This window comes from Anticarsia gemmatalis, chromosome 18, assembly GCF_050436995.1.
Source record: "Anticarsia gemmatalis isolate Benzon Research Colony breed Stoneville strain chromosome 18, ilAntGemm2 primary, whole genome shotgun sequence".
In the NCBI taxonomy this organism is placed as follows: domain Eukaryota; kingdom Metazoa; phylum Arthropoda; class Insecta; order Lepidoptera; family Erebidae; genus Anticarsia; species Anticarsia gemmatalis.
The window spans coordinates 9,923,816-9,935,594 of NC_134762.1; the positions used below are offsets into that span (position 1 = coordinate 9,923,816).

The 11,779-nt window shown below is 34.2% G+C and overlaps 2 protein-coding genes across 3 annotated transcripts; one reads left to right on the forward strand and one right to left on the reverse strand.

The window, feature by feature from the left end:
• Positions 1 to 3,275: 3,275 nt before the first annotated feature.
• On the reverse strand, positions 3,276 to 11,347 carry LOC142980731 (uncharacterized). Of its 2 annotated transcripts, none has more exons than XM_076126293.1 (5): positions 11,006 to 11,347; positions 9,763 to 9,856; positions 9,209 to 9,445; positions 4,079 to 4,199; positions 3,276 to 3,678 (listed from the first exon to the last, which is right to left on the reverse strand). In XM_076126293.1, exons 1-5 carry the CDS (start codon positions 11,029 to 11,031, stop codon positions 3,500 to 3,502), a joined length of 657 nt encoding a protein of 218 aa, XP_075982408.1. In that variant the 5' UTR covers positions 11,032 to 11,347; the 3' UTR covers positions 3,276 to 3,499. The 2 variants fall into 2 exon arrangements, with proteins under 2 accessions (XP_075982408.1, XP_075982409.1); XM_076126294.1 differs by lacking the exon at positions 11,006 to 11,347 and adding an exon at positions 10,403 to 10,479.
• LOC142980558 (uncharacterized) lies at positions 5,840 to 8,790 on the forward strand. Its single transcript, XM_076126008.1, has 2 exons — positions 5,840 to 6,033; positions 7,452 to 8,790. The coding sequence occupies exons 1-2, from the start codon at positions 5,898 to 5,900 to the stop codon at positions 8,165 to 8,167; spliced, it is 852 nt and encodes a 283-aa protein (XP_075982123.1). The 5' UTR covers positions 5,840 to 5,897; the 3' UTR covers positions 8,168 to 8,790.
• Positions 11,348 to 11,779: the final 432 nt, after the last annotated feature.

Consider the following 11,779-nt stretch of genomic DNA (forward strand, 5'->3'; position numbering starts at 1 on the left):
AAAATTAACTGTATTCAGTTTTGATAAATGCTTACATAAATATCATACTTATACGAGACTTCACGATCAGTGTTCGGATACCAGAACCGACTGTACCACTGAGGGAGACCATTTCATAAATATTATGTAAGTAATTAGAGTTATTTATAACACCTATATAGTACCTAGTTCTACCAAATATCGTAGAACTAGTGAGAAAAAAAAAACCCACTAGTTCTATCGTGGAACTGTTCAACTGTTCAGTAGAACTAATGGGAACAAACGACTTATTGATCAGTAGGCCAAGCCTAGGATATTTTTATAAAACATAGCCACCTAAAATCGTACCCTTAAGAAAATGCTGTAACTCTTCTTTGTTGATTTTCCACAACACTTGTTACTCTCCTACACCAGCAACAAACTACAATAAATCTCGCAAAGTGTTAACAAATAACCGAAAGCTTAAACAATCCTTTATTTATGTAAATGTAAGCCATCATCTATCAAAGTCACTTAAGACAGATTAAGTCGTAAACACAAAGTTGTTGCAATCTTTACCGCTGCAGTTCGTATTCCGTTGAGAATGCACCAAAGGTCTATGTCGAGACACGATTTTGATACGAGATAAAGACGTTACGATCGAGAAGTTGTAAAAAGACAATTGTTTGATCTCTGCAAGTAATTTTGGAGGTTCTTTGACCAATTTTTTGTGTAGCTTTACTCAACCAATTACAAATTTCGTAATTAAAGAGAGAAGTAGACAGTATTCCATAGAAGATCACACTGTTTGGAGCGGTATATGGATGCGGTAAGCAACAGTACCAACAGCAGATTTATGTCCATACTAAAAGACTGGTCACTGATCAACTTGGAAACACAATTTTAACAACCTGTTTAACTTATTGAAATAGGTTCTTAAAAATGTACTTCTCTTAAAATACAAACCGTATGTTTGTTCCTGACCTTTGTCAAGTGTCAGTCGAAGTTCCTTCACAAACTTTACATTGAAAAATATACTGAAACACACTACAGAGTGTATTAAGTTTTCTTCAGTTAACTTTGTATGTGAATATAGCAACATACAGCTGCGCAGAAAGCGAAGAGCAAATACAAGAGACGTAATAACAACCTTTCATTTTGTCACTTGCAGGTTGATCTTACATTTCTTGTATTAACTTTTCGTAAGGCAGCGGTTTGTTGCTATATTCACACACACAAAGTTAACTGACGCATACACACTTGTAATTATACAATAAACACTATCGTTCTAATCTCACGCCTCACAATAATCGTAGGGGCGACCTGAGCCTGCCGCAGAAACTATTACGGCAAAAGTTAAATCAGTTTTGTTGGTTCCTCCGCGCCGGTTTCAGCCCGTTCAGGCCATTCTCAAGAGTGTGCTATTTTGTTAGCCTGAAACCTGTGGGTACCTAAGTTTTAGCGGGATCGATCGATGGTTATAACTGAAAATTGTATTTATGATTTGGTAAGTGATAAGTAAAGGTGTAAAGCCATAGTCGGCGCGTAAAAGGTGGTCTTTTAATATCGTCTTTTAGTTTATACCTTAGTGTAGGTAAAAAGGCTATGTTTAGCCATTTACAGTGTTAGTCCCATAACTGAGACTTATATGGGGACAAGCTATTGTAATGGGGTGGGCACGTTACCAAACTACGGGGGAAATATTTTAATTGAAAGGAAGAGGAATTGAATACTGAACCTTCTATTAATTAAAATTATCAATAAGTATGGATCATGATGACGACATATTTGTATTTATCTATACTTATAATAAATCTGTAGAGAGGTCAATTCTGTACATTGAATATATTTAAAAAAAAACCAATGGGGGATGTTTAGTAACGGATACTGATACCGAATCTGCAATTTATAATTTTCTTTTCTGTCTGTCTGTCTGTCTGTCCTCCGTCTGTATGTGACGCTATCACGTAAAAACTACCGGATAGAATGCACTGAAATTTGGTATATGCATAGATTAAGTAGTGGAGCATGTTCTAGGATACTTTTTATAGCATAAAATTTCAAAAAAAATTAGAAAATTTAAAAATATACGTCGAAATCGTTTGAACCTGCGTTTCCCTATAGAGACCATAGATGGCGTTACAATCCATTTCACAACATTCGCATAAAGTTAACGCGGCGCCTGCCGTATCGATACCTGTTGTTAGCACCAACCATTAGATGGCGTTATAGCTCGCGACAAAGCATGTTTTTTCTAATTAATTTGTTTTGATGGCTTTATTGTAAAAAAAATACCTTTGAAACATGCTATACATTTATAAGATTTTTAAACATAAATGTTGTATGATATATTACACAAAAATGTTGGTTTACGTGGGTCCGGTGCGGTCGGGATATCCTAGATGGCAATCGAGTAATTTCGTTTGTTGTCGTTGTTCGCCGCAAATAACAGATGGCGTTGTTGTTCGAAACACATAACCAAATTAATTGGTTGCATTTTGGAAATAAATTGGATAGCTATGAAACAGACTACGTGGTAAGTTTTAAAAAATAAACAACGGATGATATATAAAAAATAATTACGGGTTACGCGGTTTCGGACGTATCATCGCAAGTAAACATTATTACGCGTGTGAAGAGCTCCGGCGCAGATAGGTCTGTCTGTACCTATTATAATATTCTGAATCCAGACGGGTAAGCAATGGTCAGTCTATAATAAGGTATTATATTTTACACTGTAAACTGGTACGGATACAGACGAGAGCGGAAAAGAAGGTAACCACAGGAAATCAGGCCTGCCTGAGCCTGTGTCACATTGTGTGCCCTTCGGGTCCCTTTCGTAAATAACCATTAGATGACAAAAGAGTTGTTAGCATTTTTAGGTGTATCGAGTGCTTCGCAATTCGCGTGCTCAAACGAATAAGCAACAGTACGAAATTCACGCGAGCGGAGCCGCACGGGTCAGCTAGTTTCGTATAAAATATTAAACTGTAATTACAAAAGAAGATTTGTGCTTCGTATAATTTCAAAATTAAAACTGAATTGCCCAGCGCATGAATATCAAAAGTAACAATAAAAACAATTATTACTGCAATGATTTTTAATGTTATACATAACTGGGTTTTTTTCATACTTATAAATAATTAAGACGATCACAAGCTACATTTTGTGTAGGAACTACCTGTAGTTATTCAAAATTACTATCCACCACTAATTCATTTTTTTTATTAACATTAACCTAAATTAATATAACGCGCCAACTTTCTTTGTATGTCTGAATATAGCAGATACTCGCTACAAAAAAGGCAAATAATAAGAACCAGGGACGTAGTATGCAAATACAATTGATTGAACGCAAGTAAGTCAACGTTTCTACGTTTCTCCTAAATTTTTGATTTTTTTCTTCCCCGCAGCGACCTGCTGCTATATTCAGGCATACAAAAGCTTACTATACAATACATTAATCAAATTAACTCCTACGTTTCAATAATAATTACACTTATTAATTACAAAATTAAACCTACAAATTATTTGAAGATTCTCAAACAGGAATAATTTGAATATTATTTTTATCAGTCAATATTTCTTTATCAGTGTTAGTGTGGTTGAATACTAAGTCAGCGATCAGTTCCTGAGTAGGTCTTCCTTCATCAACTCGAAGATCACGTTCTAACTGCATGGCATATGCGTAGTACATCATTATGAAGTATGCTGATAAAGCTAAAAAACAAACAAAAAAATAAACATTAAAAATCTGGATAATACGTGTCACATAACTTTGATCCTGAAAAAAATAACAAGAGAGTCTACGGCGTTTTTCCATCCAGCTATTTGCTGTTCACCTCTTAGACTCTTGTTTTTATTATTTGTTATCCTTGTTGCAGATTGCTGCTATATTCATATATTCAAAGTTATTCGGCATGCTCATTAGGTACTATTATAACCAGCAATTAGCATCTTATTGTCTAGGCAAAAATATGTACAAAAATCACGCCATTTTTCGTAGAGGTAAGCAGAGACTGTAACATAATAGGTATGAGCTTCACAGAAGAGTATTGAGATAATAAATAATTCATTTGGAACGATTTGCAAGTAGCCAATGGTAATGATTTATACGTACATATTTCAATCCAGCAAAATGTTGCAGTTCTCGTGGTGTGTACAGTGACCAACCCCAAGACTGAGAGAAGAAGCCGAATGGTAGCCACTGTCACGTGTAGTTTGATGGGACCCGGACGTTTCTGAAAAACATAATTCCATTCATACCTATATCATATTTATAATATAGCATTTAATTTCTTGTAGAAAATGAGCAAATAATAAAATGAATGTCATGTATTTGAATACTAGTTTCCGTCCGCGACTTTGTCTACGTGGAAACATTTTCAAAGAAGAATATCGAGAGTCAAAATCATTATTTCATCAAAGTCTAGTTGTAGTTTTAGCGTGATTGAATAACATAAATACATATATTTTCACAAAATTTCTTATTAATAACATAACAACGGTACTAGGACTAAACTTACTAATCACTATTTACTAATCATAATACTATTAAAAATATTTAGACCACTTCTGTTGTAATTTCAAACCTTCAAAAATCTTAAGTAAATAATTAAATGAAATCTGAAATCTTATCTATCGATTAGACCAAATCTAAGAACTGAAGAACAGTCGGTAAAGAGTGAACAAGTTGGCAATAGTGGGCCGTAATTCTGAACAACTGGCCAGTAGCCAGGCGAGTTACTCAAATAGAACGACATTCATTGTACCAGTAGATAATGTTGAACACACTACCGTGCTACGGGTTCCAAGTGCCTTTACTCCTTTATTGAGTAAGGGTTTGAGTGCTGCAGTGTTTCTATACATGCTGTAGATTACAAATTTTGTACAATACTAACAGTATCAAGAATTTATTCCATGTATGAAGATCACCTATTTTTTAATCTTTAACACGGAACCGGTATGCGATCATACCCGAAATACCATTTGTTATTCATTTAACGTATGCTTAGTGTCTAACCCTCTTATTCATAAAGAAATATGAAGTTATGAAAGGCCTATAAAGAATTTTGTTTCTTTCATTCCTTAGCGAAATGAAAAAGAGAAAACATATTTTAGTACTTTCTAAACTAAAATAGGTTTATAGTGTGTTTATGAATAAGAGGGTTAGTTGTTAAAGTCAGCCGGAAAGCCTTCCACTTAACGAATATCATTTAGTAACTTTTTACGCGGATACATTCAGCTCAGATATTTTATAATAAGCTACCTATCTTGGAAGTGTCCACGTTAAAACTTGCCATTAGCTATTTAATAAACTTTATAAATATTATTTTGTCCCATATGACAATCGAATGCAAAATCCCGCATTTCAGTGTTAAAAGTCAACATTAGGAATTACTTTTTTAAAATATCATACAATTACCAAACACTAAGACAGTAATAATAGTCCCAAAACCGCTTCAAACAAATCACATAGACATTTAATTCGGGATCCCGCGAGATCGGGATTGCATTCACTAACTACTACACAAGTCTATCTATCTATCGTATGGTTAGTGGTCAACTTAGTGTCAAAGTTGTTCAAGCCGCCCGAATGGCCTTTGACATGGCTTAACTACTGTTGTCTTAATCGACAACAACCAGGACCGACATTTTACGTACCCTCCGAAGCATAGAATCGCTCTATTCAAACACCACTATGCGGTCACCCATCTATGAAATGACCGTGCCAACGGTTGCTTAACCCACAGATCGTTTACCGACCGGTGAGCGCAACTGGCTATGAGCGCAGCACAAGTACAGCTGTATATTGTATCGTATTCCTACGTAAAACGGATCGAATGTTGCCTACGTAACGGAGCGTGTCTGCACCGGTCTGTCCGAGCCGGCGTCAGTTCGTCACGCGACAGCACAGACAACGGCCGCCGCCGGTCAAAATGGTGAACCAAGAGAAACTCATAGAACTAGTCAAACATTACCCATTAATTTACGACCTCAATAACCGGTTCTACTCTGACAATCAGAAGAAACTCGATGCGTGGAAGGAAATAGCGAAAATACTGCATGCGAGAGGTAAGCAAAATGTTTTATTATGAGAAATATCAAGTGAAGGGGCGGGGCGGCGCGGCTGTGACGTCACGGCGGGTGAGCGTGGCCGTGGCGTGCCGCGTGATGCTTTGTTAGAGCGAGAGGGAAAATAAGCGCGTACGCGTCTCCTTGTCACTCGTTCATTCATTCCGATATAGTATTTTATAAGGGTTCAGTAGTTTTTATCATGGCTCTGTACGTTTATATTTACTAGTAAAATGAAATATATAAATTACTAGTAAAATGGTTTAACTGTTTGTTAGTCTATTACGATCTAATTAAGATTAATTTTATGTGGTGGTGAAATAAAAAAAAAGTAATAAAAAAATATAAAATAATTTGTGAACAAAATATAGTCGTGTGTCATTTCAAAGGACATCACCCACTTGACCCCTTAGCATATTTATAATGACACCAAAACTGTGGGACCTTTAACCTCAGTTTTGTTCAAGTTCCCTATCCGTTGAGCTAAATACAAATACAATGTTAACCCTAATCATTAGATAAATACTTGATATACTAATTATATATAATATACTTAACTAAATGAATGATTGACTAAATGAATTCTCACAGTTAAGACTTACGCCACAGTTTAAATAAAAATTTAAATGAATGTTTTCATTAGTTATTTCATTTAATTTCAATTTAATATTGAACTGACCTATATAGGTTATCGTGGAAAAGGGTCATTGAATTGTCACAAGTTTTTTACTCAGATGTAAAATTAAATGTTTTAGATGAATTTTCCAATTGATATACCTTAATTGCTTTTGGTTTAAAAAAAATGCATATAGATTTTTTAATTATTTTTACTATGTGTGTATACACACACATAGTGAAGGCGCAGTGCGGAAGGTGTGAGCAGAATATATTCAAATAATGTTTACATGATTGAAGTGTTGTTCAGTACTATATCTAGCATGTTGTCTATATACTATATACAGGGTGTTCCGAAACGGAGTAACAGAATTGATTCTAATTGTCAAAGAAATACCTGAAAAAAAAATTTGCCATAAAGTTTGAAAATCTGTTCATTTAAAATATAGTATTTTGTGAGTAGTTTGTGGTTATAGCGGGGTGATACGTATAAATGAATGTTGGTACAGAGTGATACTGTTTTAGTTACATTATTTTATTATTTAGTTTGTGTGATATTTTTATTAATTAACGACAATAGTTTGTCGAAGACTTGTTGAGGATTAGGATTCCTTGAGATTCTTATTAGGGACCTTTGTTATAAAAATTGTATAAATACTGTTGTCGGTCTAAGTATTGTAAGAAATGGGCAATTAGTGGAGCATATAAGAGACTTTGCGTATAACTTTACCCTCCCACATTGTAAGTTTACATTAGTTTAATATTAACGGGTTAAATTATTTTCTCTATTCTGTTTGTTTTAGACGGCGACTGCAAGAAAACCTGGGCCTTACTTCGCGATTCATACCGTCGTGCCATAAAGAAACAAAAAGAGGCCAGCAACGAACCAGGTTCCACATTGAGAAAGAGATGGAAATACGAGAGCGAGATGTCATTCCTGCAGCCGTACCTTAAAGAAAGACCTACTAACAATACTACATATGATAACGACGACAAGTATAGTGATACGGAAGGGAATGGATCTGATGTAGATATAAAACCAGGAGCACCTTCTCCCGAAGCTATTATAGCCCATTTCACTCATCCTCCAGAATGGTCATTTGTCACTGACCCGTCAGTAGCTTCTACTTCGCAAAATATAGATCCGATTTCAGCTCACCACTATGTACCGGTTCAACGAAGACCTAAATACCGCAGACAATTAGTCAGACAGCCCAAAGGAGTTCTCACAAGCGCGTTAGTTAAGTTTCTTCTAGAAAAGAAGGCGAAAAACGATGATGTTCAGCAATTTTTTGATAGTATAGCTACCACAGTACAATCATTCCCTCCTCGAGATAGAGTGATAGCAAAAGCTAAGGTATTTCAAGTAATTTCTGAAATGGAAATGGAGATACTGGGAAGAGATGTTATTACTACTGATACTGATCAGATAGAACAATGTGAGGATAGAATATCAACGGACTTGGAATCTGAGGATGTAATAAAGATCAAAGCAGAGACGGATGAAACAATAGCTTAAAATTAAACCCTAGTAAATGTTTTAATAAGATATCAGAAATACAAGGATAGACTTTTTCGCATGTATTGACCAAAAATTATTACTGCCATTAATATGTCTTTGTAGATAATCTAAGAGATCAAATGTAACTCTTTTTAAATTGTAAATATAACACAATTACATACATTTGTAGGAAAATAATTAGGCTAAGAAACCGAAAACTGCCCTTTTTTAAAATTGTTATATTATTATGGTAGAGACTGATTGAGCATGTAAATTTGCGTGTGTTGTTTAAATGACATGATAAAGACAAGTTTATACGACGAACCTCATAACTACATACTATTCGCAAAGGCAGCGTTCAAGGGGGCTTTGACATTATCTCAGTTGACAACTATTTTTAAAGCCTCAATGCTGTACATTGTTTTTTCTCTTAGATTATATGATTATCATGTTAAGTCAAAGTAACAATGTACGTATCTTAGAGAATCGTAGTACTGTATAATGACCATCGACGTACACTAGTTATCAACTAAAACGCGTCATAAGCATACAGATCATATCTTTGACACTATTTGAACTAAGTTTCAATAATCAACAAACTAATTATGAAATATTCAAAAAGTTTTCTGCTGCCATTTTAAATAAACAAAATATATGAGCTCTATCAATGATTTTATTTTAAACAAACCTTTATGATAGCCTACTATTTAAAAAATATAATAAGAGATTAGATTTATTCGTTTACACTAAATTATCCGTAAGATATTACAACTTCAAAGTATTATTTATTCACTCTAGCGAAAATTAAAATTGCCAATAAGTACCTAGTTCAAAGTTTTTATCGATTATCGATATCGATTACATTTTAACCGCAATCGTACTCGATAATCGACTTACACAAATTAATTATCCATAGCCAATTCATTATCGAGTTAATTTGGTATATGTCACCGTACCCATCCTAAATAAAATGGACTATAATAAGGATTTCTTTCATTTAAAATTATTTTTCAATCACTTGCTATTACTCACATATCAAAATTTTCCATTGACACATACCTTATGTAGTCCAACCAGCAAAAAAGCGTTGAGCATCAACCAGCCAACATTTAAAAACCCGACCAGAATCACAAGAACTATGGTCATGTGTAACTTGGCTTTGTCTACGGGATCCTCGTCGGGAACCATGTCTCCCGATTGGGATTGTTTCAGGTGGAGGTAACGGAACCCATGGGTTAGTATCGCCATGATAGCTAGGCTCCCCACGAAGAATAATGTGATCACGAGGTTGAGGAGCTGGAAACGAAATAGTGATTAAATTAAGGCATATTTTATGCTTTGGAAGTAACTAAGAAATTGACTGACTACGTTTCCAAAACTGTAATGTATGGAAATCCATGTATTACAGTTTCTGGAAACGTAAAAGTATCTGATTTCATTCAATTTATTACGACGTAGGTATACCTAGGTACACCTAGGTTTTTTGTTGTACTTATAATATTGTTCAGTAAAATAGTGTTTTTATCGGTTATTCGTGAAAACCATTTTCATAGAAAATCTAATGGAAATCAAAGAAATATTGTTGGTTAAAAAACAAAAAGAATATTGCTTACCAAACTTAAGTATCCAAGTATAAAACATCCAGTTCTAAGTGGTATGCAGAAACAACATTTTGTGAAAAGAGAACAGTCACGATCAACTTGCATACTGTAATTAAAAGAAAATTAAAATTATTTGTACTGTCATTTTATTCGTAAGTACTAAGCTTTACTATTGCTATTGGCAAACGGTAATACGTGGAAAGAAGGATTCAGTTTCGAGGAAATACGTCAATAATATAATTAGAGAAATGCATCCACGAGTGATTCGTAGAACAAATATTTTACGTCAGCTCTAGAAGTTTAATATTCTATTTCAATTTGAATACCAGCTTCTATTCTCCTTACATATCATTTAAAAATCTATATTAACAACACTAGCTGACCCGTGCAACTACGTTTACGTCACATAAGAGAGAATGGGTCGTAATTTCCCCCGTTTTTTAAACAATTTAGGTTGCTACTCCTCGATAAATGGTCTATTCAAGGCAAAAATATTTTTTTATTCGAACCAGTCGTTCTTGAGATTAGCGGGTTCAAAAAAACAAACAAACAAACTCTTCAGCTTTATAATATTAGAATAATTAGCTGTAGAACATAAATTACCCGATAAAGACCCTATTTAATTTTAGTATCCTCATTTGAAATTACTCACCTTACTGATATTTTCTGACCTACAATTTCAACTAAATATAGAGCAAAAGTGACCCATATACCGGGTTACCTAGTGAGACATTAGAACCTGAATGTAGTTGTCTTCGCAACATTTAATATTTACAAACATAATTACATTTTTCCAAATGCCTTGTCTCGATTTCAATGGTATTGTGTTCACGCAAACATGTTTGTTGACAAACAAAATATTTGTGATGACCAAAACACAAACATCAGTGAAATCGACAATTATATACGATGCAGTTTTAATATACCGTACCTATTTGGTGCCTATTAATTTTGATTGTACTATTATTATTTAGAAATTCTTAGCCCGTTGTTAGTTGATGTCCCTTTACTTAAATATCGGGTAAAATACGAAAACAATAGACCTACAGCTAATTCATTTTTAAACAAATAGTTTGAAAGATCTTTGGAGCTGCTGAAATAAAGTTTAATAATTAAAAATATAAGTTATCTCAAATAAAAAGAAAATATGATAAGTCAATAGTTTTCTGTGCCAACACTTCTCTTAACAAAGCTTTAAAAAACAAAAAAAAAACATAAATAAATAGTAACAAAAAAGTAATCCCAAAATACTCACTTTAAATATGGCGTTACCGTCGCCATTATACACTTAATATTAAAAACTGTATATAGATCTGTTAAAACGTCTGTTCAGATGCGCAAACGCATTGACAATGATCGCCAAGAGAGAGCATTGTTCATAAGAGTGAGGATTCCGTACATTATTCCGTTTTACAATCATGTTTGTGATTTGATTACAATTAAATGTTTACAGATTGCTTCGATAGTGATTGGAAATACCACAGGCGTGTTTTAAGTCGAAAATTCGAGGTTTTTTCAGATGTGATAAATCAGAAAATATAAAGTAAAACAAGAAATAAATAATAATAAATATTGCTGGACAATCACACACGGTCATTATTTTGATTCCAAACTAAGCCGAGCTTGTGCTATGGTAACCAAATAACTGATAAACATACTTATATACTTCTAAATACATACTTGATAAATTGACAACCAGGCTCAGAACAAATACCTACTCGTGCTCATCACACAAAGATTTGTCCCGGGTGGGATTCGAACCCACCACACGCGGCGCTACGGTTGTTGCGGCGAGGAGACCGCTTAAACCACTGCGCCAAACGTGCAGTTAAACCCTTTAATATATATTTTTAAGCATTTAGTACTTCCTAGTATAATGGTTTATGCCATACAGCCTGGAGACAGATAGATAGCGAAGGCTTAGTAATAGGGCCCTGTTTTGCCCTGTGGGTACGAAACCTTAAGAAAAGAATGTAACAATTTTTTATTCTAAGTATATCTTTAGACGAATAAAATAAAGTAAGTAAAT

Excerpts from the sequence above, each read along its gene's own strand:
- LOC142980558 (XM_076126008.1), top strand. The coding sequence starts at position 5,898 with ATGGTGAACCAAGAGAAACTCATAGAACTAGTCAAACATTACCCATTA. Across the intron at positions 6,034-7,451 it reads GAAAATACTGCATGCGAGAG|ACGGCGACTGCAAGAAAACC; the intron begins GTAAGCAAAATG and ends TGTTTGTTTTAG.
- LOC142980731 (XM_076126293.1), bottom strand. The coding sequence starts at position 11,031 with ATGGCGACGGTAACGCCATATTTAAA. Across the intron at positions 9,446-9,762 it reads TACTTGGATACTTAAGTTTG|CTCCTCAACCTCGTGATCAC; the intron begins GTAAGCAATATT and ends TTTCGTTTCCAG. Across the intron at positions 3,679-4,078 it reads ATTTTGCTGGATTGAAATAT|CTTTATCAGCATACTTCATA; the intron begins GTACGTATAAAT and ends TTTGTTTTTTAG.